General features: G+C 52.3%; 2 protein-coding genes across 2 annotated transcripts in view; one reads left to right on the top strand and one right to left on the bottom strand.

Moving 5' to 3' along the window:
* LOC122374979 (kelch-like protein 17) overlaps positions 1 to 27,346 on the top strand; it is a 43,928-nt gene that overhangs the window by 3,804 nt on the left and 12,778 nt on the right. Inside the window, exons 2-6 of the mRNA XM_043354103.1 lie at positions 3,474 to 3,664; positions 11,146 to 11,242; positions 19,615 to 19,736; positions 26,579 to 26,693; positions 27,058 to 27,164. Coding sequence (XP_043210038.1) covers positions 3,530 to 3,664; positions 11,146 to 11,242; positions 19,615 to 19,736; positions 26,579 to 26,693; positions 27,058 to 27,164 — 576 coding nt within the window. The 5' untranslated portion in view covers positions 3,474 to 3,529. The remainder of the gene's footprint in view (positions 1 to 3,473; positions 3,665 to 11,145; positions 11,243 to 19,614; positions 19,737 to 26,578; positions 26,694 to 27,057; positions 27,165 to 27,346) is intronic.
* LOC122374982 (phosphatidylinositol 3,4,5-trisphosphate 3-phosphatase TPTE2-like) lies at positions 481 to 3,125 on the bottom strand. The gene is made up of 2 exons (XM_043354107.1): positions 2,797 to 3,125; positions 481 to 2,472 (listed from the first exon to the last, which is right to left on the bottom strand). Exons 1-2 carry the CDS (start codon positions 2,821 to 2,823, stop codon positions 568 to 570), a joined length of 1,932 nt encoding a protein of 643 aa, XP_043210042.1. The 5' UTR covers positions 2,824 to 3,125; the 3' UTR covers positions 481 to 567.

The raw sequence follows: 27,346 nt of genomic DNA on the forward strand, positions 1-27,346 counted from the left end.
ATAGCGCGGTCAATTCTGAGTCCTTTCATGCAAAGAAATTGGATCTAGCTTAAAAACTGAGCTCTTGGGAGCGATTACCGTGGTTCAATGTTTTGCGTCGAAATCGGACGAACATGACGTCACTCTGACGTCATTTCCGGCCGACTTATGGTAGGTACGAAGTTCAAATTTTGACACAAGGTGTCAAATTGATGCAGCCGAAGGTACTGAACGTTTGGCGTCGATCCGTCAAGCGGTTTGGAAGTTATTGCAGAAAAACGGGAGGGGGCTATAAATAGCCCCCCAGTGGGGCGCGGGTTAATTTTTTTTTTTTGTTGTACGGTGTACCTACTTATTTTTATAGGATAATTTAATTAAAGATTATCAGGAACAATATTACTACAAATAAATTTGAAAATAACATTTAGCCTAAGCTTTTCTTGGTAACAACTCGTGATAGGCCAACATCTTCACTCGCGGTGATTATAAAAATGAACAAAATACAGATTGAAAGTCCTGTATTTCACACGTTCAACACTCATACACACATAGCCTGATACTCCACATACCACTGACGGGTGACCGGACTCACCACTTTCCTCCTCGATCCTTGCGCTTGGTAATCTTCGCTGGGTTCACTTTTATGGTGAACATCCTCGACAGCCTTTTGCTGAAGTTGCCATGTCGAGTTTGGGGAGCCGCCTTCTCCTTCTTCACCTTTTGGAAGGAGCACTCCACACTGAAGTTCTCTCGGAACACATCCCATGTCTTGTTCTTGTGAGGGTTGTCCAAGTCGGACCTTTCTAGCTTCAGACGATTGTGGTTGATGAAGCCAGTGTGGAACCAGAAGAACCACGCCGTCTTTTCGTAACCCTTTGGCACTTTCCGAGAGCTGCACTTGAACTTGAACCTGATGTCGCCTCTGAAGGTCGGCACCGACTGGAACGTCACGAACAGCTCGTCTACGTCTTTGTCGTAGAGGCGCAGAGATCCTTTGCCAAAGTGGTTCTCATAGATTTTGCCTTCCTCTGCTGACTCGATGAGCAGAGTTAGGTCAGATCCGTCTCCTTTTCCGACCGTTGACATTCCCCAGATGCGGATACTTCTGAGCGTCATTTCCACCTCATTGGGAAGTTTGTGCTTGTGGTTGCGGATGGCCTCGTAGTATCCGACATAGCGACACTGGCTGGGGGTTTCGACGCCCTGGAAGTTGTTACCTTGAGTAGTGTCCGTCCGACGGGATCCGAAGTAGTCTAGGCTGTCTTCTGCTGTGGAGAAGAGTCCGTTGTCCACCAAGTAAACGCAGACCATTGTGCCTGTTCTGCCTTTGCCGCCCTTGCAGTGCACGGCTATCACATTCTTGTCGTCTTGATCCAGCCACTCGGATGACAATTTAGCAAACTTTAACATGTCTTTGCACGTGGGCGGGTTGTGGTCTTCAACGTAAAATCTTTCCACTTGGTCGTCGAAAATCCGTGTGTCGTATCCTCTTTCCTTGCAGAGATTGAAGATTTTGTAGTGACCACCGTGTTTGGTCTCGAAAAACCGAGCAACCTCGGTGATGGGATTTCGGTACAAGGTCATGTGACCTGAGGAAGGGAAGCTCATGGCTATGACACGATCGGTGACGTAAGTCAGGTCAAGGTCGAATCCATCGATATTGTAACGCCTCTTGTTTTGTGAAACAAGCTGCCTTGCAGCACGCTTGATATTTTCGGCTTCATAATGCAGCCGGAGGAAGTGAGCCAGCCTACAGAATCTCAGCGCAAATATGAAGTGCCAAAATCCAGGTGAACGTCTGTCTTGAAGCAAGAAGTACTCTCCCTCTTGAACTCTATCTACCAATATGTACGTTGTACCCACAGTTGAAGCAACAATGATGAGAATGTCTAGTATGTTGTACCAGAACCGAAAGAAGCAGAGCCCAAATGCAAATGCTCTCAAGCAAAGCTCCAGTACAAAACACCATGAGAAGACGAAAGAGCACTGGATGAAGTAAAAGTGTTGATCCATGTCCCGTGTGATCAGGTCTATCACGATCAGCGTTATGTCGGCAATGATCATCGCTGCGATTATAAGACGAAGTGCTATGTGTTCCAGGCCCCTTTTCAAGGCCCATTGAATATAGCTGCAAGTTCCCGACCCTGGGTCCATCATCGGATGCGCAAGGACCATGAGTGTATCATCCGCCTTCACACCAGTGTCCTGCTGATCATCTGCTGGAGGGGCATCGTCCTGTAGCAAGAACTGGGATGCCCGCTCAATGACTTTGGCGGGATTTTGTCCGGCGTCAAATCCGACGTGCTGGGATGCGTTGAGTCCCGGCTTGCTTGCCAGAGTCTCGGCTCCAGGGATGGACAGACGATTCTGATTGAAGGATTCATTTGATGGCGTGACATAAGCTTGGGAACGATCAGAGCCAGCCGACGCTCCGAGTCGCTGAGCTTCCACATCTTCAACTGACTTGCTGAATTCAATGGAGCGATGAATTTCCTACAGAAAAAGAAAGACATTTAATCGTTCAGCTGCTGTTATTAAGCTAGTGCATTTCATAAGCTCACAAAAAATATGGCAATCCTTTGGCGATAAAATTAAAGCAATGGAATAAGCACAAAATAAAGCTGATTAAAAACACGTTCCGGACTTTGGCTTTGTTTTCTTCCATGTGCATAATGCGCAAGTGATAGGTAATGCTACTAAATGATTAGTTGCCTCATGTTATTTTGCGCCTTAATTTTGACGCGTATTTAAGAAAAATATTAAAGGCAAAAATACAGACGGTTACATTTACGGCAGCCATGATAAAAGCATACTTACAGTTATTGAAATCTGTCTTCTTGACATTCCAGGCAGTAGTCCATATATGAAGGCATGCCAGGCCCTCGAAGGATTCTATAGACCCGATGTTTATCCCTTGCATCAAATGCGTACACATTCAAATAGTCGAAACTTCAGCTAAGTGTGGAATTTACTGTTACCATATCAAAGTTTCATGCGCAAGAACTAGAAACAATATCATTACAAGGGTTCATAAGCTACACAAACAAAAATGGTATGCATTCAAATATCTCATCAGTACACATAGGTACTGCGGTATCCAGGGCCTTGCGCAATCCGGACCGGTTCGCCTCATTCACGCAAGGCACAAGAGCTTGATGTTGAAAACAGACGTTGAGCACGTGACTAGGCCAGTGATGTGTTTCTGCCTACCGAGGTAGTTAACTTTTTTGGCGCGCGAAAATACCGCTAAATTTTGTAAGCTTATATGTTTATGCATAACATAAAAATAGAAGCCTAAATATAGGTCATATGCCATATGATAGAACTTCAAGATGTTTAAGTGATTGATGTATAGGTGACGCTGAAAAATCCCTGTTTTCTTAAATACCATACATACACTACACCAAACCATACACATACAAAAACCATACACTATGGTTTTCATTTAAACCGTTTTGAGACGCACATCTCAACAACTTCCCTTTTTCCTCTAGAAACCATTCATCGGAGACCACAGAGCTGCTGAAGCTGTTGCTGACAACCTGCAACAATGAGTGTCGCCTCGTGGGCCACACAGCCGAGTCCCGGCTCACCCACGACTCCGCTGGAAAACAGCTTCTTCTCGGCACCGGAACACTCGAAAACACTGCTTCAAGTCATGCACAAGATGCGGTCAAACTCACAGGTGAGAAATGTTTTCTAATTTCTTATTGATGCACACACAGAAAAATATTAACACCGTTAGCGGTGTAATTGCACAGTACATATCTGAGCACTTGAGGAAAGTTAATTTAGTCCCTTCCCCGCTTAAATTACTCGCGCTTCCAAATGAACACCAGGAAGAAGGTAATAGAACACTGTTAGGAGGGTTGGGTGTTTTGCTACATGTAGGAAAACACCTAACCCTCCTAACAGTGTTCTATTACCTTCTTCCTGGTGTTCATTTGGAAGCGCGAGTAATTTAAGCGGGGAAGGGACTAAATTAACTTTCCTCAAGTGCTCAGATATGTGTTGTGAGTTGTGAGTTGGAGGAATGGAATGGTGTGGTGTGTTTGCACCTCCATAGTGGCGCAGCGGCCTGAGTGGGGTAACATGACGTGGACAGTGTGTGGCAGTGTGTGATTGGCCGTGTGGATCTGGTGCGTTGTGATTGGCCGAACCCCGACCTGGCGGGTACTCGCTGGTCCGGGGCGGTCAGTTGGGGTCTGGAATAGACTGTGAAAGGAGCCCTGTGTGTGTGGAGCCCGAGAACACGCCAAAGTGGTGGCAGCGGTGTGCACTCACAGGCTCACACAAGATGTCTGGAGATATTTCTCTCGACAAGTTTACTGGTACGTCGTATCAAGAATGGGAAAACTGGTTTGACGACTTCAAACTGTTCGGGGAGCTAAAAAAATGGACGACCGAGAAAAAGGTTAGTTTCATCCGTTTCTTTGTGGAAGGAAACGTAAAAGAAGCTCTTCGTCAGACACATTTTGAGACTCTGGAGGAAGTTGATATCACAGCCAAGAAGGTTTTAGGCGGAACACCTGATCAGCTATCCGCGGCCAGGTCTATTGACGCGGAACAATACCGTGGCAACATCCAAGATTACTTGTTGAGAGTCAGGGCTGGAGTGCGCCATGCATATCCGCATTTGAGCGAGGAGGGCCGCTCTAGTGTGACGCTTCTCCAGCTGCAGCGAGCGCTGCCGGCAGAATACGGCAGAGAAATAACCCGAGAGGGCTGTGCCACGCTAGATGAGGCCATCCGCGTGGTTGAGGCGTTAGAACGCGCTGATCATCTTTACGGCTCCGCGGTGGCTTCTGTTCATCGCGTGCCCGTCACAACCGCAGATGGTCCCGGGCGAGCTGACCCGGAACGGGACCGTTCGGCTTGCTTCGTCTGTGGCCAGACCGGTCACTGGAGACGGGAGTGTTTGTTCCGGGGTGACGTCTGCGGGCGCTGCGGCCGACGCGGACACCTGGGAGTTGTGTGCCGCAGTTCGGGAAACGGAGGCCGGTCGACGAGCGGTGGGGCCGCCCGGTCGACCGGCGCATCGAGTCAGCCCCTTGCCTGAGTCAAGGATCAGGAGAAGTCAGGCGAGCGGTGCTGGGGGTACCGCCTGGCTCGCGACCACCTCGGCCCGGCCCGCCGCCGCTGTGGCCGCCACTGCCGCAGCCTGGCCCGTTGCCGCCGCCGCCGCCGCGGCCTGGCTTGCTGCCGCCGCCGCCTGGCTCGCCGCCGTCGCCGCCGCCGCGGTCTGGCTCGTTGCCGCCGCCGCCGCCGCCGCCTGCCTCGCCGCCGCCACCGCCGCTGCGGCTGGGCTCGCCGAATCTGCCTGGCCCATCAACGCAGCCTGTCTTGCCGCTGCCGTCGCAGTCTGGCTGGCCGTCTCTGCCCGGCTCGCCGCCGTCGTCGCCACCGCCGCTGCAGCTGGGCTCGCCGAATCTGCCTGGCCCATCAACGCAGCCTGTCTTGCCGCTGCCGTCGCGGCCTGGCTCGTGGCTGCCGCCGCGGCCCGGCTCGTTGCCGCCGCCGTCTGCCTCGCTGTCGCCGCGGCCTGGCTCGCCGTCGCCGCCGCCTGGCTCGCCGCCGCCGCCGCCTGCCTCGCTGTCGCCGCGGCCTGGCTCGCCGCCGTCGCCGCCGCCGCGGCCTGGCTCGTTGCCGCCGCGGCCTGGCTCGCCGTCGCCGCCGCCTGGCTCGCCGCCGCCGCCGCCTGCCTCGCCGCCGCCGCCGCCTGCCTCGCTGTCGCCGCGGCCTGGCTCGCCGCCGTCGCCGCCGCCGCGGCCTGGCTCGTTGCCGCCGCCGCCGCCGCCGCCTGGCTCGCTGCTGCCGCGGCCTGACTCGCCGCCGTCGCCGCCGCCGCGGCCTGGCTCGCCGTCGCCGCGGCCTGGCTCGCCGTCGCCGCCGCCTGGCTCGCCGCCGCCGCCGCCTGCCTGGCTGCCGCCGCGGCCTGGCTCTCCGCCGCCGCTGCCTGGCTCGCCGCCGTCGCCGCCGCCGCCGCCTGACTCGCCGTCGCCGCCGCCGCCGCCTGCCTCGCCGCCGCCGCCGCCTGCCTCGCTGTCGCCGCGGCCTGGCTCGCCGCCGTCGCCGCCGCCGCGGCCTGGCTCGTTGCCGCCGCCGCCGCCGCCGCCTGGCTCGCTGCTGCCGCGGCCTGACTCGCCGCCGCCGCCGCCGCCACGGCCTGGCTCGTCGCCGCCGCCGCCTGCCTCACTGCCACCGCGGCCTGGCTCGCCGTCGCCGCCACAGCCTGGCTCGTCACCGCCGCAGCCGCCGCTACTTCTGTCGGATGAAGAGCAGTCGCTGCTGGCACGCGGCGTGGTGACCGGCGGTCCTCAGCCGGGTGGCCGGTTCGCGCAGGTCCTCATCGATGGCCGCCCCGTCTGCGCCCTGGTGGACAGCGGTGCCGACGAGGTCATCATTCGACAGGACTGCTTGGCACCGGGAGCGCGTCTCCGACCGCTGGATAAGAAAATCAGCCTGGCTGATGGGGAGGCTTGCGTTCACATTATCGGTAAGACGTCTGTGACAATCACACTTGGGGACTGTGTTCGTAAGGTGGATTGCTATGTGTCGGGAAAGCTGTTTGATCAATGTTTGCTGGGTGCTAAATACTTGACTGAAATCGAGGCCTGCTTGGACTTGGGACAGGGGTTGCTGAGGGTGGGTGAATATGCACTACCATTGTCACGTGTCCCACACGGACCCCGGGTACAGGCGGCGAGGGTGGTGGTTAAAGACCCGGTGGTGGTGCGCGCGGGAACGGAGGTGATTTGTATGGGAGAAATGTGTCCCCCGACCGATGCAACCCTTGAGTCCGCCTCGGCGCTCCTGGAGGGGGAGGACAGATTTCTGGAGCGCAGTCCCCTCCTAGTTGCGCGACTGGCGGTTCGCATCGGCCCTGACTGCTCAGTGCCGATGCGATTATCCAACACCAGTGAAAGAGACGTGCATCTTTACAAAGGCACTCACATTGCCAACGCACACACAGTTGATGAGCAGACCGTTCTCCCTCTCGGGGACGCCACTGAAGAGGGAGAACTTGATTTTGACACAGTGGTCGCGCACCTGCCACAGCCTGAGAAAGATAAGTTCAAACATTTGCTCATGGAATTTTCGGGAGTGTTCACAGGGCTGGGTAGAACTGACCTTGTGGAACACAGCTTTCCGACGGGCTCAGCCCGGCCGGTGTCTCAGCCCTACAGGCGAACACCAGTTCATCTAAAAACGAGTGTTCAGACTCAGATCGACAGCTTGGTGAGCCAAGGAATTTTGGAGCCCGTCAGTGAGTCCCAGTGGGCCAGCCCCTTGGTACTGGTCAAAAAGTCGAACGGGGACATCCGTATATGCGGAGATTTTCGAAAACTAAACTCAGTGACTGTCCCCTCCGTGCAGGTCATTCCCCGTATCGACGATTGCTTGAATCGTCTCTCGGGGGTGAATTGGTTCACAACCGTTGATCTGAATCAGGCCTACCATCAAATTCCTATCAAGGAATCTGACAGGGACAAAACAACAATTACCACTGAACTCGGCTTGCATCGTTACACATCGGCACCGTTCGGTTTAGTGGGGATTCCCCACACCTTCAACAGAGCGCTAGCGATGGCACTGTCTGGCATCTCTCCGCGAGTGTACATTCAATATTTTGACGACATACTGGTTCTGGCAAAAGATTTGTCGGAGATGCACGCAAATTTGCGTCAGGTGTTGACTCACCTTCATGCAGCTGGTTTTACTGTGACGCTGAACAAGCTTCGGCTGTGTCAAAAACAGGTTAAGTTTCTGGGGTACATTATCACACCCGATGGTATTTCTTGTGACCCGGCCAAAACGCAGTTGATCAAAGACTGGCCGACACCGTCGTCTGTGACAGAGGTCAGGGCATTCCTTGGGCTATGCTCGTACCTGCGGAAGTATATTCAGGATTTTGCTTCCCTCACCAAGCCGCTCACGAGACTGACCGAGAAAAGGGTCCCTTTCCGGTGGACACCGGAGACAGAGGCAGCGTTCCAAACGATGAAGGCCAAAATGGTGTCGCCACCAGTCCTGGCCCATCCCCGGCTGGAGGCTGGAGCCGCTCCGTTCGTCTGTGATACAGACGCGAGTGGAACAGGCCTGGGAGCATGCCTCCTGCAGGAGGATAAAGTGATCGCCTACGCCAGCCGGGCACTGACAAAATCAGAGCGGCAGTATTCGGCAACAAAGCGGGAACTTCTGGCGGTAGTATGGGCCACACAGCACTTTCGACACTTCTTGGTCGGTCGGCAGTTTGTTCTGCGCACCGATCATTCCGCCCTTCGGTGGCTGTTCGGATTTCGAAATCCCGAGGGCCAGATGGCCCGATGGCTGCTACAGCTATCTGAGCTCGATTTCCGCGTCATTCACAGAAAGGGAACCTCCCATGGCAATGCAGATGCACTGTCGCGCTACCCCCACCCACCTGAGCCGGGTGGCGAGGTGGCATTTAAATGGGTTTGTATCCCCGTCTCCTCGGAGGGGGAAGAGGGGCGGCCGGTGACTGAGACAAATGTTGAGGCAGCTGGCAGCACCGGTCTGGTACCCTCGGAGACGGGGGAATCTACCGAGCCGGCGACGGTCCGTGCCGTGGGAGCCGTGCAGCCATCTGACCCCTCGATCTGCTCCGTTTCTAAAATGTCACTGCCGGACATCAGCCGCGAGCAGGACCGCGACGAGGGCATACGGGAGATCAAAGCTTGGAAAGAGAGTAAAATCCGTCCTCTGGTGAAAAATTTGAAAACTGATTGCGCTCGCCGTTTGTTACGCGATTGGAGGTCATTGGTGCTCGGGAAAGGCGAGCATAAGGTGCTGTATAAGCGGATACAGCCACACCGAGCTGCTCCTGTCTGCTTGCAGATTGTTTTGCCTCATCACTTGAGGAAGGAGGTCCTGCACACACTGCATGCTGGCTTCGGAGGAGGCCATCAGGGTGTTGCCAGGCTGGAGAGCATGGTCAGGGAGCGTTTCCACTGGCCGGGGCTCCAACAGGACGTGAAGGACTACTGCAAAGAATGTGCAGTCTGTGAACGACGACGGAATCCTCAGCCGACACCGCGGGCCCCTTTGGGTTCGCTTCAAGTGTCAGCATTTCTTGACAGACTTGATATTGATCTCGTATGTGGGCTGCCGGCGACACATCGTGAGGGTTTCCGATATGTATTGACCTGCACTGATGCATTCACCAGATTCCTGTGGGCTATTCCAATTCGTGATCAGGAAGCGGAGACGGTTGTCAGAGCACTAATGGACCACGTCATTAGTGTTTTTGGCATTCCGAAATGCATCCATAGTGATCTGGGCAGAAATTTGACTGGGAATGTCATGAAATTGTTTTGTAGCTCGTTGGGTATACGTCAGTCGACAACAACGCCTTACCACCCACAGGGTAATGCTTACGCCGAGCGTGGTCACAAATTTCTTATCGACGCTGTCGCTAAGCTGAGCGCTGATAATCCCAAGCACTGGTCTGAGTATCTTTCGGCGGCAGTGTTGGCCTGCAATAGCAACATCAACAGATCCACTGGTCTCTCTCCGTATGAGTGTGTGTTCGGGAGGCCGCCCACGCTACCTATTGACGCAGTGTATGGGGGAGCACGAGCTCAAACTGACACGGGTCCTGCCGTCCCGGCGGACCTTCTTGCATACGTGTGTGGCCTGCAACAAACACTAGAGGCCACTGATGCCATGATTTTTAACGCGAGCGTCGCTGCCCATCAGGCGAGCAAATCGACTCACGACACACATATCCTGGAGCACGTGTACACAGTGGGCGACCGTGTTTGGGTGCGCCGCGACGGGTTAAAGAAGGGCGAGAGTCGAAAGTTGGCACACGCATGGGAAGGTCCATATAAAATTGTCGAAAAGCTTCGCAGTTGGACGTATCGGGTACAACGAGAAGGTGGATCCAAGCAGAGTGTGATCCATCACAATCGCCTCAAGCCGTGCACTTCCGTGCCTGAGGTGCGCCCTGGTCGGCTCCGTGGCGCTGCTAGACGACACTCCCTGGGGGTTGGGGAGCGGGGGAACGTCAGTCTCGAGAGTGGTTCTCACCCCGCCCGCGGGCGGCCGTCCCCACGTCCACCAGTTCCGCCCGCGGGACCGCTCAACCCACTGCGCCCCGAGTGGTGGGCGGTGTTGGGAGATTCCACGGCGCGCCGTGGACGTTCACGGCGTGCGCCATCCCCACGTCCGCCAGTTCCTCCCACGGGACCGTTCAACCCACCGCGCCCCGAGTGGCGGGCGGGGTCGGGAGATTCCGCGGCGCGCACGGAAAACTTCACCCATATACCACCGGATGACAGGGCTGACACCGGGGACCACAGCCAAACTTGCTTCGTTAAAACTCCAATGAGACGGGGTGCATCGCTGTTAAATGGCGGCGGTCTGCAGGAAAAACAGTCATTACGGCGTTCGGGACGAGTGCGCCGACCGCCCGAGCGTTTTGGAAACGTCGTTACATATTAGAACCGCGGTGTTTGCTCAGTTTTTTTTTTCTTTTCTGTTAGTACCAGGTTTAGGATGGTGTTAGTACCAGCGTATCGTGCGCTCATTGTCGTGTGTCGATTGCTCATTTAGGCTATTGTGGTTTCACGATATTTGCTGTTCGTTGGTTGTCGGGACGACAACCTTAAATGGAAGGGGGTAGTGTTGTGAGTTGTGAGTTGGAGGAATGGAATGGTGTGGTGTGTTTGCACCTCCATAGTGGCGCAGCGGCCTGAGTGGGGTGACATGACGTGGACAGTGTGTGGCAGTGTGTGATTGGCCGTGTGGATCTGGTGCGTTGTGATTGGCCGAACCCCGACCTGGCGGGTACTCGCTGGTCCGGGGCGGTCAGTTGGGGTCTGGAATAGACTGTGAAAGGAGCCCTGTGTGTGTGGAGCCCGAGAACACGCCAAATATGTACTGTGCAATTACACCGCTAACGGTGTCAATATTTTTCTGTGTGCACCACATGATGAAACAGAGGACGGAGCATAAATGCTAATGTCCCTTATATAATGGCGACACTTTTTTATCCGGAGTAATTTCACCATGGTTGTCATCGGATGATTAAAACATGTAATTGCATGACATGGAATTCACTCATTTCATTTACTATGAAAACACCGAAGTACACCATGCACGAGTAATGTTAGAAATTTCACAGACACTTCTCACTTTCAGCTGTGCGACGTGGAGTTTGTTGTCGGCGACCTGAAGATCAACGCGCACCGAATCGTTCTGGCGGCCTGCAGTCCCTATTTCAGCGCCATGTTTACAAGTAAGAACACCAGCGTCGCATGCACGCTTTATTGTTACCTCGCCACATAGTTATTATAGCTGATGTTGACGTGTACCGCTTTTAAGTGTCACGTGACCTGACGTCGTCCGTTCCTCGCCCAAACCATGGATGAGATAATAATGGATTGGTGTCTTCGCAGTTTTTGGCGACATTGAGCTCAGGCCTGCCATCTAGCGGGAGAATTATCGTAAGTTAGGAGCAAGCCGAGTGAACGCCGCTGATTAGCATTGTGATACACGGGAGTGTGGTGTAGTAGCAGGCTTGTTGTGCAATTTTTCAAAAGATTATGTCTTTATATGTCAGTAAAAGCGAAGAAATTAATAGATTTATGTGCAGGGTCAGTAATAAGATAAGCAGTTCCATGTTATTTCCTCATTAAATCGTGAAACAGGGAGTTATTGGAGACTTCGCCAGCACGTGTCGTTTTCGCTATTTTTCACATGAGTCTTTACTTGGCCTAAATCAAACAAATTGTCCGATCAAAGAACAAAACGAACGTAAGTACTATCCATAAGTCTAATGAAAAAAGTTAAACGGAATTGCTAACGTCATTGCCGCTCAATATGCCATTCAAGACGCTCTATGAAAAGGACCCAACCAGTGCTGCGTAGTCGATGAAATTTCAGTGACTTTGTTTCCAACTCCGATTCCGGTATCCAAATATCGACTCCGACTCCTTCGGGCAGAACTGTCGATTCACACAGACTCCGACTCTGCAGCCCTGGTAAGTCTGTGAAGTCGATGACTTTTCGGTGACGTTCGACTCATACTCCTACAGCTGTTAACCCTCGCCCGCACATGGGGGGGTGGTTGCCACCCCCCCCCCCAGGCAGTCTTTCTGCTCTGCACTCAACATTTTTAGAGCTAGAAGGCTGATTTTTCGTATAGCTGCTTGTCTATCCTTTCTTGATGTCCACTGAAAATTTCAAGTTTCTGTGATTTTTGGTTTCGGAGATATGACCTTGTTTTTAAGGTCATGTCATGACCCAAATGGCCAATTCTCAACATCTTGCGTTTGCCATGGGCCTTGTGAGCTTTTGACACCCTGATTTCGGCCTTTTTTGCCAGTCTTACCTCCCACCTATCATGGAACATGTTGTTCGACGATGTCCAGGGGTCAAGGTCAGGGTCAAGGTCAACCTAGGTCATCTAAGATAATTGCGTTTTAGGCAAGCTGAATTTACTTTTTGTGAAGTTTTTTGACTGCATTTTTGGTAAAAGCTTCTCAGATCATGATTTCATGTGATATGGACCCAAAAACAATCGGTGCACACATCAGTATACACACAGACACACACAGACATACAAACACATATAATTGACCTTGACCTAACTTGACCTGAAATGACCTCAGCAGCAAAATTCTGGTCGGATAGTGTGACAAAGAGGTTCTAGCTGGCTTGGCACCAGAAAACAGCATCGTCATCGGTATTTGATAAGCAGCGCACTTGATATCCAACGGTGACCCAAAACAGCAACATTTTTTAGTTTGACCTGACCTGGAAGGTCAATGACTGACCTGAGAAGGCAAAACTGGGTATCATTGGATTCGTCTCTTCCCAAAGAATCTTTTTGGTCTTTACTGCTAAGCTCTATCTCCAACAGGAACGAAATGGCGCGGGGGGGGTGGCAACCACCCCCCCCCCCCCATGTGCGTTCTAGGATGGGAAAATGGCATGTGCGGGCGAGGGTTAAAAATCAACCGATTCCGAGTCGGAACAGAACCGCTGGCTCTGACTACAACTCCGCAGTCCTGGCCCAAGATAGCCGCCTAAAACAACTTTGATGTGCGATCTTCTTCGTACATTGTTAATGTTATTTTAAACAAGGAGTGGAAAAGGGAGACGAAGCCTTCACAAACAAGGATCTCCTGTTGCGGATCAATTAGCTGCTGGAACAGAAAGGCATAAACACCACGCATCTCATTTCATCGTTTTCCTAACGACTCCAATGTAAGCACTGATCAATGCAGTGCGAGCATCGATGTGACATTTGTGTACCAAGTTTGAGTGTTATCCGCCCAGCCCTTCTTGAGATATGGAAGCGACACCCCGCACGTGCGCACGTGCAGTAGCACCCCCATGGTGACACATGGAAATGCATTGGCCACGGTGCCTAACTATTGACGAAATTTTACCGTAATGGGCCCAGCCATTGCGGAGTTACTTCATGTGGAACAATTTCGACACCCCTAAGTTGGCACGTGACACGTGCCGTAACATTAACTAAGATGAAGAAAATCGGGCGAAATTCGGAGAAGAAGGAATAAGCCTACCAAATATGTATGACATATTGTCAAACTGCTGTACCATTGTGAGTAAATGGCCATATAAAAGCTCGTACAAGCCAATGGAACTGGGCGTTTCAATACACACCGTCTTACGCATTTTATTTTCGTTATTACCTAAAGGCTGCTTGACGTTTTTGGCTTTCAAGCATTTAAGACATTTTTGTCGTCTCAGGTCCAGTTAGATTACCTCCAGCTCGTGGGAAAATGCATTTCGAGCCAACTAACACGCCACACCCACGTGTGTCATAATGCTGAGAGATGGCGTTCACTCGGCTTGCTCCTAACTTACGATAATTCTCTCGCTAGATGGCAGGCCTGATCCCAATGTCGCGGATCCCAATGTTAATTTCCACGAGACACCAATCCAGTGTTATATCATCCATGCCCAAACCGTTGTTTTTGTTTTCGCCTTTCCGTCGCTCGGCTGAGCATCCAGGTCACATCGTTCCTCCATTCCCCTCGCTTTCTATTCGTTCCCGGATGAATTTGTCCCGCTCGGCTGGTCTGCGTCAGAGAGTGTCTTATGGAAAATCAGTGTCGTTTTTTATCCAAGCATACTGTAGCTTACGTAATTAGTCACGCCACCATAACTATGCAAATAATGCTGATAACTCTTATTTAGCCTTAAGTAGATAAATAGCAGCACAGACATGCGCTATCACATCAGCAAAATGTATCGCAACGATCACAGACATGCGCCAGTGCAACCAAACACCACAGGTACAACTTCGACTCGTGTAAATTCCTCGGCATGTACTCAGTACGCCATCCTTATATCCGTACGCAGCCGTAAACCAACTTCTTAACGTCGACCGCTTGCCCACGGAAATTAATGACTGGAACGACGGACCGCGGCGGGCCGGTCTAATCCACGGCGCGACGCTCAAGACAAAGAAACCGACGATCGCCCCCAGCTGTTGAATCAGAGTCGTTCACGCAAGATGGACGGCTGAGCTGTTGGCGGAGGAGGGGGAGAGGGAGGGGGGCGAGAGTCGGCGACGGTCGGCGCGGCGATGGGCTTCAGGTCAGTAACCCCACCGCCGTCCTCCGGCTCGCCAGCCGCTCGGCTTGGTGACAAAAACAATGTCAATATCGACGGGGCCGGCGCGGTGTCGCCGTCGGCGCCGCGCCGACTAATGTCCACACTTATGGTGGAGGAGAGGGGGAGGGGCAGGGGTGACGGGGCGGACGACCGGCGACACCCCAGCCGCACCCAAAGCCACAGATCACAACCATATCTTCCGCGGCTTTGGCAATCAAACGGAGTCGCTGACAGCCGGCAGAACTCCCAGAATCTCTTCCGCTTATTGCTGTGGTCAAGCGGGACAAGAGCACTCTGGTCAGAAAGGCCGTCAACGAGGAAATGACTCACGGCCCGCTGCCCTAGGGCGTTACTCTGCGGTTAATGGTCACTGCTGCGGACACCCTGTTGTAGCGACCATTGTCAGAGACCCCTGGGATGGGACTGATGAACCGCTGACCGTATGGGTGTGTCGGTCGTCAAGTGGGTGCCAAACGTCTTGCAGAGAGGCCATATGAGAGGTCGAAAAATTATCTGGTGATCGTTGACTCTGGATAAGAGCAATTGTGTTGAGTTTTATACATTATTGCTTGATACACTGTTACGTCTGTTTCAAGAAGTTCATATCTTGTTCCTGCGAGATCGTTTACTGTCGGAAAATATGCCTATAAAAATATAAATCGACGACTTTCGCTACGCTAAGTCACCTTATTAGTTAGCACTGGAAGGCGCATGCTTTTACATTGGCGATCACATCACAAAAATCCAAAACCTTGAATCAAAGAATTTCTTAAAGACATTAACAAGTCTTCTCCATTCCTCCACACACATCCGTTTTTCTTTACTATCCCTCGCGCCAGAGCTTCTTCCAGCCCGGCCCGCAAGACGTGCCTGCAGACTGCAGTGGTAGGCTGGGCCGCCGAGCGCTCTTGTATTGCGGCACAGTATACCTACCAGCGTCTCCAGAGCAGCGCTGTGTTACGCGCGGATGGAATGGACTTTGGAATGGACTGCGTGTAGTCCAGCAAGTAACAAGATGATAGTAATTTCATTACATATTTTTCAGCTAACTCAGGATATATACTCAGTGCATTTTCCATCCCTGACTCGAGCCACAAACTACGCAGGTGGTTATATACTGCGTTTTAAATGGAACGTGCTATCTGGCTGCCGGTCCTGGAAGCACCTCAGTCCGGGCTCGAGCTCCCAGGCGGCTTTGAGTGCACTTCGGGCCACCTCGAGAGTCACAGCCTCTGGTAGTTAGGCTCAGGTCGGCCGTCTCTGCCGGGTCTTGGAAGTGCCTGACGACGACCAATACTCGGGGCGCCGGGTCGTCAGCTGCCGGCTGGAACTCGCAGACGGGACATAAAGTTGTGCGTGATTTGACTTTCGGGAGATTTATTTAGCTTTATCTAGTGGTCAACTTCACTCGCTGGTGATGTTGAAGTTTATCGTTGGCATCAAAATTGTGCTGGTTCATTCATACTTCCAATAAAACTCGTACGTAGAACTATACAAAAATGTTTCTGCAGAAACGCGTATACTTTTTCTTCTGCATGTCCCAGAGCCGCCACGCCACTATCACCCGCATCTGCTCAGCACGCTGTTGTCGGGCAGCTGTGGCATCATAGTACGCCCGCTCGGCGGTGACTGACGCATCGATGACGGTCCCTTTCCCACCGCCGCACGCGCCGACAGCTCATGAATGCCGCGACCGCCGCGGGCCGGAAGTGGACCGGAAGCAGTCCGCTGTCGCCGGGCCGTCCCTCGCTCGGCGTCATCATCCTGCCGTTAGTCGGGAGCCACGCTCAATGGTGGCGCCATCGACGGCTGTGGTGGTATCGGTGGCGGTTGTGGGACCGGCACCGGTGGCTATGGCCGTACTATAGCCCTGAGATAAATAGACTTTGAGACAGAATGACAAGTGGATGATTATTTTATCAGAAGTCTCCGAAGATGGCAGCCCATCGGGTTCCCGGAACAAAGACCCATCTGAGTATCAGCCGGCCGTCAATATACGCTCTTAATCACGACCCGGCCGTGGCGGTCGGCCGGTGGTCCGGGTCGGTGCGGCGAACCTTGGATCGATCCCCGATCTATCTGGACCGGTCGAGAGGCCGTCCAGCGCGGCGCCGCGGTGCCATTAGCACGGGCCGGCCGCCGGTGTCCTGTGGCGCCCGTCCTACTCTCCTGTGACCGAGCACGGCCGGGCGCCGTTCCCGCGCCGTTCTCGCGCTCGTCTTCTGACGTAGTTGGGCGGCGGCCAGCTCTCGGCACCCACGTGGGGTACGTCCGGTCCGCCGGAGCTGCTGGCGCGACTCCCCACCCGGCGCTGGAGTCGGAGCTGTCGGACAAAGGAGCTGCGCCCGCCGCGGAGGACGGTCCGGCCGGAGCGGCGTCTTCCCGTCCTCTGCCGCGGACGGCGGAGTGCCGACAGATAATGTCGGAGATGTGTCAGGCAGAGACGGAGGATGAGTGTGCGTGCCTACAAATAGACGATAACATGCGACGATGTGTTGATACGCGCCACGGCCCACTTCGCAGCTGTTTGGTGGCACACGTATCATAAATAGGCTGTCGCCGACGAGATGATGTGTTGCTTATGCGTGACAATGGAAGAAAAGATATGAAATTAATTCAGTAACCATCACCTATTTAGTAACCATCACTGCTAACGTGGCTGAGTGATGTGTCACAATCACGTTGCCTTTCCGAATAAGAAACATTAATTAATGCATCAAATTCCAAAATCTTAGTCAGGACTCAGGTCCCTATTGACTTTTTTTTCTTCATAATTGTGCTTCGGATGACATGTGCAATAGGAAGTATGCTAACTTGTAGATGACATGTATGCATGCATGAATATTATGTATGCATGCTCGCTTCCTTGGGAACTCATCTGTTGACATTAGCGCCGTCGTAATCTACAGTGTGCACAAATGTTTGTCATGAGAACTTATCACACAGATGTATTAGCTCCGGGACAGCATAGCATCCTGTTCCTGTCTCACAGTATAATTAGATAGTTCCTCCCAGTTTTTGTCGTTATGGGCTCAGAGTAATTTGTCAGATCAACCTAACAATCGAATTACTGCTGACAGCTACCGAACAGTTTTGGGGTGCTTGATTACAGACAGATAAAAAGCAATAACGACAGCCTGAACCGAGAGCGCAGCACTCACGCTATTAACTAGATTAGTGATGACAACCGCGCGTGCGAAATGTCATAAAATTTTGACACCACCGTCACTCGGCATGTCGCCTTCAATCTCCGAGATTTCTGGCGCGGTGGACCGTCATTTCAGCCACCAAAATTGCGGAGCATGCATAACGCAACGCATGGTTTGTATCCAAGATACCTATAAGGTTCGTACGCTACCACCGGGAGACACGGTCCCGTTCGTACGCTACCAGCAGCCAGAACACGGTTTGCACGCCGCCGCCGAGATCACTTGTCTCCGTGTCGCCATCACTCGTACGCCGTACTCCACTCGCTGTCCGAACGGCCTTGTGTATTATGGGCTATCACAAAGCGCTATTCAGCCTTCCGACACGACAAACGACCAGCCGGCACCCTGCTGGGCCGTTGGCCGCAGCTGTGGCTCGCGCACAACCGGTGGAAGGCAATCGCAACTCCCCCGTCGGTCCGCTCCCTACCACTCCTCTTCCGTATGTGATTTGACCCTTCTTCGTCCCTCTGTCGCATCGCTAAGCCCTCCCCTCTCTCTCCCTTTCTCTCTCTCTCTCTCTCTCTCTCTCTCTCTCTCTCTCCTCTCTCTCTCTCTCTCCTCTCTCTCTCTCTCTCTCTCTCTCTCTCTCTCTCTCTCTCTCTCTCTCTCTCTCTCCTCTCTCTCTCTCTCTCTCTCTCCTCTCTCTCTCTCTCTCATCTCTCTCTCTCTCTCTCTCTCCTCTCCTCTCTCTCTCTCTCTCTCTCTCTCTCTCTCTCTCTCTCTCTCCACCCTCTCCATTTCCGCGTCTCCTTTCAGTACAGTCTCATACCGTCACTCTAGCCATCACCGCTGACGTCTGTGACTTCCTGCTCAGTCTCTGTGACCACCCATAACAGCTCCCGTCCGTCCGTCCCGTCGACTTCCGTCGGCTATGTCGCGTCGGTCTCGACGAACATTTCGATTCGGTCCATCGCGACCGGTTGGGGTAGGATGGCCGAGCAGATGCGTGCGTAACTCGTCGGTCAACGCAGTAGCGCCAGCGAGGCCGAGCCGCTCGGAACTGGCCTTTGTTCGGAGTCCCGCGTGCCCACCCCCGCCTCGTTCCTCCCTGGCTACAAGCTGTGCCACCGACGTCGGGAGGCCCCGCCCCTGTCCCCGCCCTCCGCCCTACGTCCTAGAAGCATTCCCGTTTGGGACTGTTATGGTGGAAACTCGAGATAGAAGTTAGTGCATTGCAATATTAATCTGAAAACAGCTTTGCGGTAGCATCTAGATAACTAACTTTGAATTGTTTTGACGGTATTTACCAGAATTCCGTGAAAAAAAAAATCTGATTTAACTTTGGTCACATCTCAGTTCTAAAACAAAAAATTGATTACCTTGGCTATATCGTTTAATTGTATCCCAGACACTGAGGAATTAATTACTCCTGATAGTAGGGACGCGCTATATCGTGGTCCAGGGGAGAGCCCCGTCATCCATCGATAGCGGGAAGTAATGAATCGCTAGATAATCGAAGATGTCATGAAGACGGAAATGACAATGATGTACGAGCTAAACCGGGATATCAACGAACACGGAAGGCACAAGAGGAGGATGAGAAGGACGTCGATATGAAGTTATCTGCATCTCTTGCTAATTGTAACAATCCGTAGGAAGCAATGGTCATTACACATATTTACAATTACTATAACACAAAAGTGCAAATGCTACGTGCTTGAGTAGTGAAATGAATACCTATACCTAGGCATTTATAGGTATTGATTTTTGCTACGCGAAATCATGTCACAAATTTACCTAGACTGCGTCATGCTCTGTGTTGACTAAGGCATCCTCCTCTAGCTAACGTGACCTAACCTGACCTTTTCAGATGACCTGGCGGAGAAGCGCCAGTGTCAGATCACCCTTCACGACATCGACGCCCATGCCATTCAGCTGCTGGTAGACTTTGCCTACACTGGAGAACTGCAAATATGCGAGGACAATGTTCAGGTGAGGAAATGGGACGGCAGTATCAGACCACTGATTCTCTTGACCGAGCCCCTGAAAGACATATTCATTCCCACCAAACCGCCATCTTTTTCTCGCAGCGACTAGTAGTTTTTTTATACTAAGGACAGCTATTGGTTTACCCACGTGTTGGCTATACTGGCGTGACGTCAGCAGAAGCCTGTCCAAGTTCTCGCGTCTCGGAAGATCCACAAATCTCCCACCGATCGAACTCCCAACGCTGACCGCCCTGCCAGCAGGCAGTGATGGGGAGGTCGTTGACCTACCTCTGCTGTCTGACCCTCTGATGACCCTGGTGGTATTACGGGGCGTTTCTGACCGCGGGTCGGGATGTGGTAGGGATATACGGTAATCATCCCGGATACACGACAATAATTAGCTTATATCCGTACCGGAAAGAGGTGCTCGTACCGTGGCTCGTCAGAGGTCAGAAGGTCACACACCTGATAATGCCCAGAATAATGTGTCAGTTCCTGGACGATAACTAAGAAGCGCTGCAGATGGAATGGATTTGTTTCACTAATATCCTAAAAAGTCAACCTACAGTTTTGCAACATTGTCACTATTGCATTGGACCGACGTCACATATAGGATCATCGTATCATTATCCGATTTGTACGTCTACATCATGCCAGTCTGGCGTCTTGACTTGAACTCCAGAACTCTTGTTCAGCTACAATCGCCACCATTAAACTGCAGTAAGTCATCCAGTGGTTCATTCCTTTGTTCACATGAACCTTCATCAACAGTTTCGTCGCGATAATACTTTTAGTTAGTTAAGTTCGCAGCTCCTCCCAGTTCGGGTTTGTCAGACTATACTTCTACATGATACACCAGACTCAAGAAGCCACAAATCTCCATCTAACCGAGGTATCCGGAAACCAATATTACTCCCACCAGGCTCGGCGCTGGCGTGCCATCAGTTTCCACCCGACTCCACTCTGTCCGCTAACTCAATCCTGCGGAGACCACGTCCCAGGGCACTCGATCAGCCCGGTCGAGATGTCGCGGAACGGGGCATTGTTCTACCGCAGAACTGGGTAAAGCCCCACCGCAGGACAGGCTATTGTCCCATCACAGATCGACTAACGTCACAGCATACGCAAACGCGTGTCATGCCGCGCATCATAGCACTTAGGCATTGTCCATTAAGTACCTATCGCAGAACCGTCCATTACTACTCAGAAGCTGTCCGTAACCTCAATCCCGGTCCATCGCCCTAGCGTATTTGTCCACGGAGCCACGTCCACGGTCCACGGTTCGGACCCCACCTAGTCTGTTCATCACCGGGCTGGTCACCGCCCTCTGAATCGCCGCCGTGCTCTCAGGCTAAGTGTGCGGCTCAAGTGCTCAGGCGGGTGTGGGGTCACTCTGCAGCCCGGGGACGAGAGGGAGGGGAGAGTGCGGGTCGTTGTCAGTTCGATACTCGCGCCGAGACCCGATCAGAGCGCCCAGAAATCCCGGATAGTGGTGGAAGATCCCGGATCAAGCTCTTAACCCTCCCAGTCGGCTCGGCTGCTGGCTGAATACGGTGGGCCGATCGGCGATTCACAAAGGCGGAGAGATCCCCGTTCGGCGGGCGGAATTCAGATCTGATCTGGGGACGTTGACTTCGGAGCTGTTGTTGAATGAGCTGTTTGAGAGACCGTTGACGGATTCGATAGAGGATCACTAATACGTCCTAAGAGCACACTTTGCCAAACAAAGAGTGAGTGGACTTTAAAAAAAAATCACTGCAAAAAAAGATTGACACGCTTGTAAAGGATTTAGGCGCAAAGGTATCTTGTACAATAAGTTGAACAGACTTTGTAAATCATATTCACAACATGTTGTGTAAATCCCAAGAGCCTTCCCAGCAAACATGCCCACATGGGTCCCATATGGGGTGAACATGGGCCAGATGGGCCCACGTGGGACATGGCTACAGATGGGCTACCCATATGGGCCCCATATGGGATAAAAATGGGCCAGATGGGCCAAACGCATGTGGGCTGGAGATGGGCATCCCATGTGGGTCCCATATGGGGTGAACATGGGCCAGATGGGCCGACGTGGGGCATGGGCTACAGATGGGCTACCCATATGGGTCCCATGTGGGCGCCGCGTGGGTCCCATATGGGGCCTACGTGGGCTGGCCCATATGGGTCCCACGTGTCACCCACTGCCATTCCCATGTGGGACCCATATGGAAGAGGTGGGGGGCCCATGTGGGCCCCATATGGGAACCATGTGGGCATGTTTGCTGGGTTCATACTCTTCGGATCGCAGTGGCTATTCTAATGTCATGGAGATGAAATAGTGTTGCCACGCTGGTGAAAATGTCATTCTGGTTTGATTATGACACTATTGTGGGACGTTGGTCCTGCATGACATTAGCATCGGATAACAGAATCATCCAAGTAATACATTTTCCATCAACTTAAGTGAGATTCGAGTTGCAGTGCCCACTGCTCAATAATATAACAGACTACATTGTGTGAATGGCATGCGTGGATATAATTCATCAATAAACGACATCTCATACCACCTACAGTGAAGGTATGGAGGTGAGTCGTGACCCGCGCGGCTAAGCAGTCATTAGCTTTGAGGAGTTGAACAAAGTCGCACCTTTTCGACCTCACCCCGAGCCACCGAACCGGTCGAAACACGACTCAGCCCTCAGTCACCCAGCCCGCCTTTCCGTCAGCGGCGGACCTGTATCGATTCGCCTTTGACGCCGCTTTGAAATACGGCCAAGGACGACGGGCACTGGCGAGCCCCACTGCACTCGGCAACAAGTGCCGTCCCAGACGAGCGGGACTGGGTGATTTCCCAGCCGGAAAACTTTGAGAAAATATGGCTTTGTCAGTTTGTCTTGCTGAAATGCTAAACTCGCCTCCGCGTAGTCGCGTTTTATGCCGGGATTCATGAGGCTCGTCAGGAAGGCTCAAGCGTGAGGCAGATTTTCACTCAGTCGTTGAATGGGTAAGGTTTCGTCGAGAATATGATCCAACCATGTTGGGGTGACCCACGTGTGTGTGAAGTCTTAGAAGGTTTCGGCAGGAGCTAAAGTTGTTGAAGCCCTATGTAGTGATGATCTGATTGTTTGTGACTGCCTCTTGGAAGCGATTTCTCTTCCGTGAAAGCTCACCGCTCGGTGGTCAGTTCCTTAGAAATCGTTAGAAGTCGTAACCGCTGTTTCGACTGAATTTTGATAGCCGCACCATCGCCCACTGTTGTTTGCGGCCCTGGAACTGGGGTCGTCTAGACGTCTGGCTGGCGACAGCATATGTCTGGCATGAATCACTAAATGTCTGTGACTGTGCATGGCTCCGCCCAGTTCAATGGCACCATGTCTGGCGAGCAATGACCCGCGGTTTTCCATGGAAACCGACGATAACCGGGAAAAGAGGCACAGGCGGCCACCGGCACGGCTATACTGTAGGTTATCTGGACGATAAATTACCATCGATCGCCTCTCGACAGCTTAACAATGCCCTGAGGCTATACGGTCGTGTTACGGCCATGCTGCAGGGAAGGCGAAAGCGATTTCGGTAAAGCTGCCGTATAAATTATATCAGCAGAAGCATGGTGAACCATTCAATATTGCAAACCGTTAATTGTTTGCGTATTCAAGAGTAACCTTCGACATTCTTTGCCTTTCTACTCTTATGCTTCTTTTCCACGCCTATAATGTTCAAAAATATTTTCAAGCATTGTTTTATACCTATTTCATTCCTTGCCCCGGACAATAGTTCAACCACAAATGATGTCTTCTGAGATTGTGGTATTTAGTCGAAAAGCAAATACCAGATATGTTACAATGGCACCATGTCATTGTCACAGAAGGCAGCTGTGACCACATTAATGCGGCGTCGCGGCGGTGATGCCTGTTGCTAAGCAATCGCTGACAGCTGTGACTCGAGTGTCGCGTGCTAGAGCCGGTGACAGTGGCGGCTGCATGTAGACACTCGGGCACTCGTGATGACGACGATTGTTACGAACGTCGATAAAAATGACGGTGACGATGACTGAAAAGACTACCGCACGCACTGTCTACAGACGTAACCTCTCCTCCCCTCCCTCCTGCCCTTTTCAGTCGCTGAATGTGTTTCGTGCCGGCGACCCGTCACCTCAGGTCATCAGTCAGCTAGACGGTCGGTTCGTGCAGTCTGTGTGGCGACACAGCGGTGCTGCGTTGCTAGGCCGGCACACTTTGTGTAGCAGAGGGCGTTGACCTGCAGCCTTACGTCCAGAGTATTTTACGTTAGATAATTACTCTCGTACGTCAACAAGGTCCATGGTAGGATCAAATGGTTCATTTAAAGGACCTTTTTATTTATGGAGCTTTACGTTAGTCATGGTCACACGGTGTACACGATGGGTTTTGTACAGATAACAGATGCATCTTTCCCATAATTCCCTACCAATCACATCTACATCACCGCCTAAGCGCCTCCCGGTCCCTGCTCCATGTTCAGATCGGCCGACCCTATATGTGTGCTCATCGGCCAGTGGACACGATATGCCGCGCCCGACCCGTCCTCAGTGACGGATCACCATGGCAACGGGCGTCATCGGTCAGCGATGACAGAAAAGAACAGACCACACATGACGCCTCACGGGTGGAGGTGCGTGAGAAATTTGTTCCGTTTTGGTATGGCAAGGATTTTTCATCTCATTGGCTCTGATTACTAATGAAACTCTGCCTTGCATGTTAAAGCACCTTTTACCGAAGATATAACACTATTTTTATTCATAAAATAAGCGAAACATAGGTAACATGTAAGTACATACAAGTAAAAGTACTGATGACATGATGTTCAAATAATAAAATTTATCTTCAAGGAAAAATAAAACAGCAGCGAGGACTATTTTCTTTTCGTGTTCATCCATACAGTGTTGGCCTCTGCGAGTCGGACAAACATCCGGCAGCCCCGGTGTGGGGTCCGCCCGTGTCCTGCGCAGTGCCTGTGTCCGCCGCACTGCGTCTCCCCGTTATTTCCAGTGCCCCGCCGGGCCTGCGTCAGACCGCTCTGGTGCCGCGCCAGGTTTTCTTCGTCACACTGCCAGGGTCGTCTTTGTGAGCATCTCCATACCTGGCTGCCAACTGCAGCTGCCGGACGGCGTGCAGGGCACCTGGGACGTCCCAGCCCCGCCGCCCCCGCCGCGCCGGCCCCGCTGCCCAGCCGGGGGCGCCCGGTCGACCCAGCCAGCCCAAACCGACCACAGAGCCGCGACGAGCCGCGATCGGCCGGCGGCCCGGCTCCAATCGATCTCAGCACAGGAATATGACGTACGGGGCCGCCGAGTTCGCCGCGGCAGCGACGATGGACGACGGACGCTGTTTTGCGGCGGTACTGGCGCGACTAACGCGCCGCTAATGGCACACAAGAAACTACTTAGCCTTTGCCGGCAGACAGAGTCCGCTGATGCAATGAGTCGCCGACTGTGTCGGTTTTTGCCGTCTCTGACTATCTCTGTGTCGCCTTCTGGCTGTTTGTCCGCTGGCGGGGCGGAGATATTTTAGGAGCGGTTTGTTGTTGGCGGGTTGATGGAGTAAAATCGACGGCCGGATCAAAATGGATCTGTTTGTGTGAGCTGGAACAGCGTGGCAGCATACTGCACTGATTGTTGACGTCCTGATCCGACTCAGGTTTGTTTTGAATGGTAGCTCATTTTGGTGCCTGCCATCTATCGCATATTACGACTAAATTTTGTTGTTTCCTTGTCATTAAAAGCTGTATTTAAAAAGTATCTTTTACGCTGCTGCACCTTTTGTAACCAAACCAACTAAACACAGTAATCCAATCATGGTTTATCCTCTCCCGTAATCCTCTTCTCGATATAGCGAATCAGCAGATCTGGACCAGCGGGATTAGTCTCCAATTATCTCGCCACGGTGGGATGAGCCCTGAGCCCTCGCTATGCTGAGTTTTGCCAGTGACCTTTACGTGACTAGCGAACATGGCCGACCACCATGGCCAGTGGCAGCTCGCTAGCATGTCTTGCCAGCCGGGGAGTGACTTCCGCGTGTGGTTACCGCAATAGCTTCATATCTGATTCCGTGTCTGGCTAACGCACCGGTTTCAGGTCTGGTAATAACCCCATGTTATCGTGACTGGAATTAAATATCGTGCTGGTTCCGCATGTGATTTGCACTGATTCTGCACTGTGCCTGGCTCCATGTCTAGTTTGGTGTTTGCTACCGAACTGGATATTTCATGGTTACCTTACGTTTCATGCCTGAGTCCCGCACCTCGCGAGTCCCGATTTCCATCGCGCTGAGTTCCCGTGACCGGCTAAGCGAAACATGTCCGGACGGACTCAGCCCGGCCTAATTAAAGGTCACGGTCGGGGTCAACGACCGCTGAAAGACTTGGCGGCGGCCTCACGTATACGAGAGAGCTTCGTGCCGTGAATACTCGCCACAGACAGGAGTTGTGGTGTGCGACGGAAGGTCATTTGGGGCTTTGTGTGCGGAAATGTTTGGACAGGTTGCTTAGCAACAGGCATTGAAATACGTTAGAGTGCCTTAGGAATATGTCAGTAAGCATGTGAGGTTATGGATAATTGCAAGCTCTATAAATAGCACTCGCCTTTGCTATTTGTCTTGCGGCTTTCGTGCCCTTAGCTTAGCGATGCAATTACGCTTTCTGTGCTATATGAAGGATGATGTGCATTGTTCACTTGGAAAGAACCACTTTTCTTCACTTCGTAGGCATTATTGATTGAAGTTGCAAAGCTCCATCCCCTGATTGCACTCCGAGTTGAGCCCCTGTCTCTGACCTCTGACCTGACTCTGACCTTTGACATGCGTCTGTCGCCGTCGGCGGCTGTTCCAGGTCCTGCTACCCGCCTCCAGTCTACTTCAACTGACCGGTGTTAGGGAGGCGTGCTGCTACTTCCTGCTCAAACAGCTGCACCCCTCCAATTGCCTCGGAATACGCAGCTTCGCAGGTAAAACATAATTAGAAGAGCCGTGTAGGTAATTGGTCGTAGCCTTGACCACAAAGAGCGGATTTGGTGTTACGAGGCGCAACACTAGACGATAACAATCAAAAAGCATTTTGTCGTTGGCATCAATAGTTGACAGAAAAAAGGCAAGTAAGATTGTAGATTGTTAGTAAGATTAGTAAGATTTAGTAAGATTGTAGACGTTAACTAAAGCCATTGAGGTCATTCTTATTCTTTACCACAAGCACAAAACATTTTATCGTTGACATCAATAGTTGACAGAAATAAATTAAATTAAGGTAGATAGAAGTAAGAATTATCATTAACACATACTTGAAACCACCTAGCAAGAAATTTATTGTTTCAGACACCCATTCCTGTGACGAACTTCACATACGCTCTCACAAATTTGCGCTGCAGAACTTCCAAGAAGTGTGCGGCACAGAGGAGTTCCTGTTTCTGCCCTTCAAACAGGTAATTTGGGCGGGGCTGCCCCTCCCTTGACAGCGGTCAAACGAGCCCTAAAAACTTTCCGCGCGCTAGCGTGCGAATTTGGACCGTGATTCAGACCATCCATTGATCGCGGTAGGGCGGTGTGGCCTCAATAACCTGAGAGGTCAGCCGCATTGGACCGTGTTTAATCACTTACAAACGAC

The sequence above is a fragment of the Amphibalanus amphitrite genome, unplaced genomic scaffold (genome assembly GCF_019059575.1).
Source record: "Amphibalanus amphitrite isolate SeventyFive unplaced genomic scaffold, NRLGWU_Aamphi_draft 001751F_arrow, whole genome shotgun sequence".
In the NCBI taxonomy this organism is placed as follows: domain Eukaryota; kingdom Metazoa; phylum Arthropoda; class Thecostraca; order Balanomorpha; family Balanidae; genus Amphibalanus; species Amphibalanus amphitrite.

Excerpts from the sequence above, each read along its gene's own strand:
- LOC122374982 (XM_043354107.1), bottom strand. The coding sequence starts at position 2,823 with ATGTCAAGAAGACAGATTTCAATAACT. Across the intron at positions 2,473-2,796 it reads GAAGACAGATTTCAATAACT|GAAATTCATCGCTCCATTGA; the intron begins GTAAGTATGCTT and ends CTTTTTCTGTAG.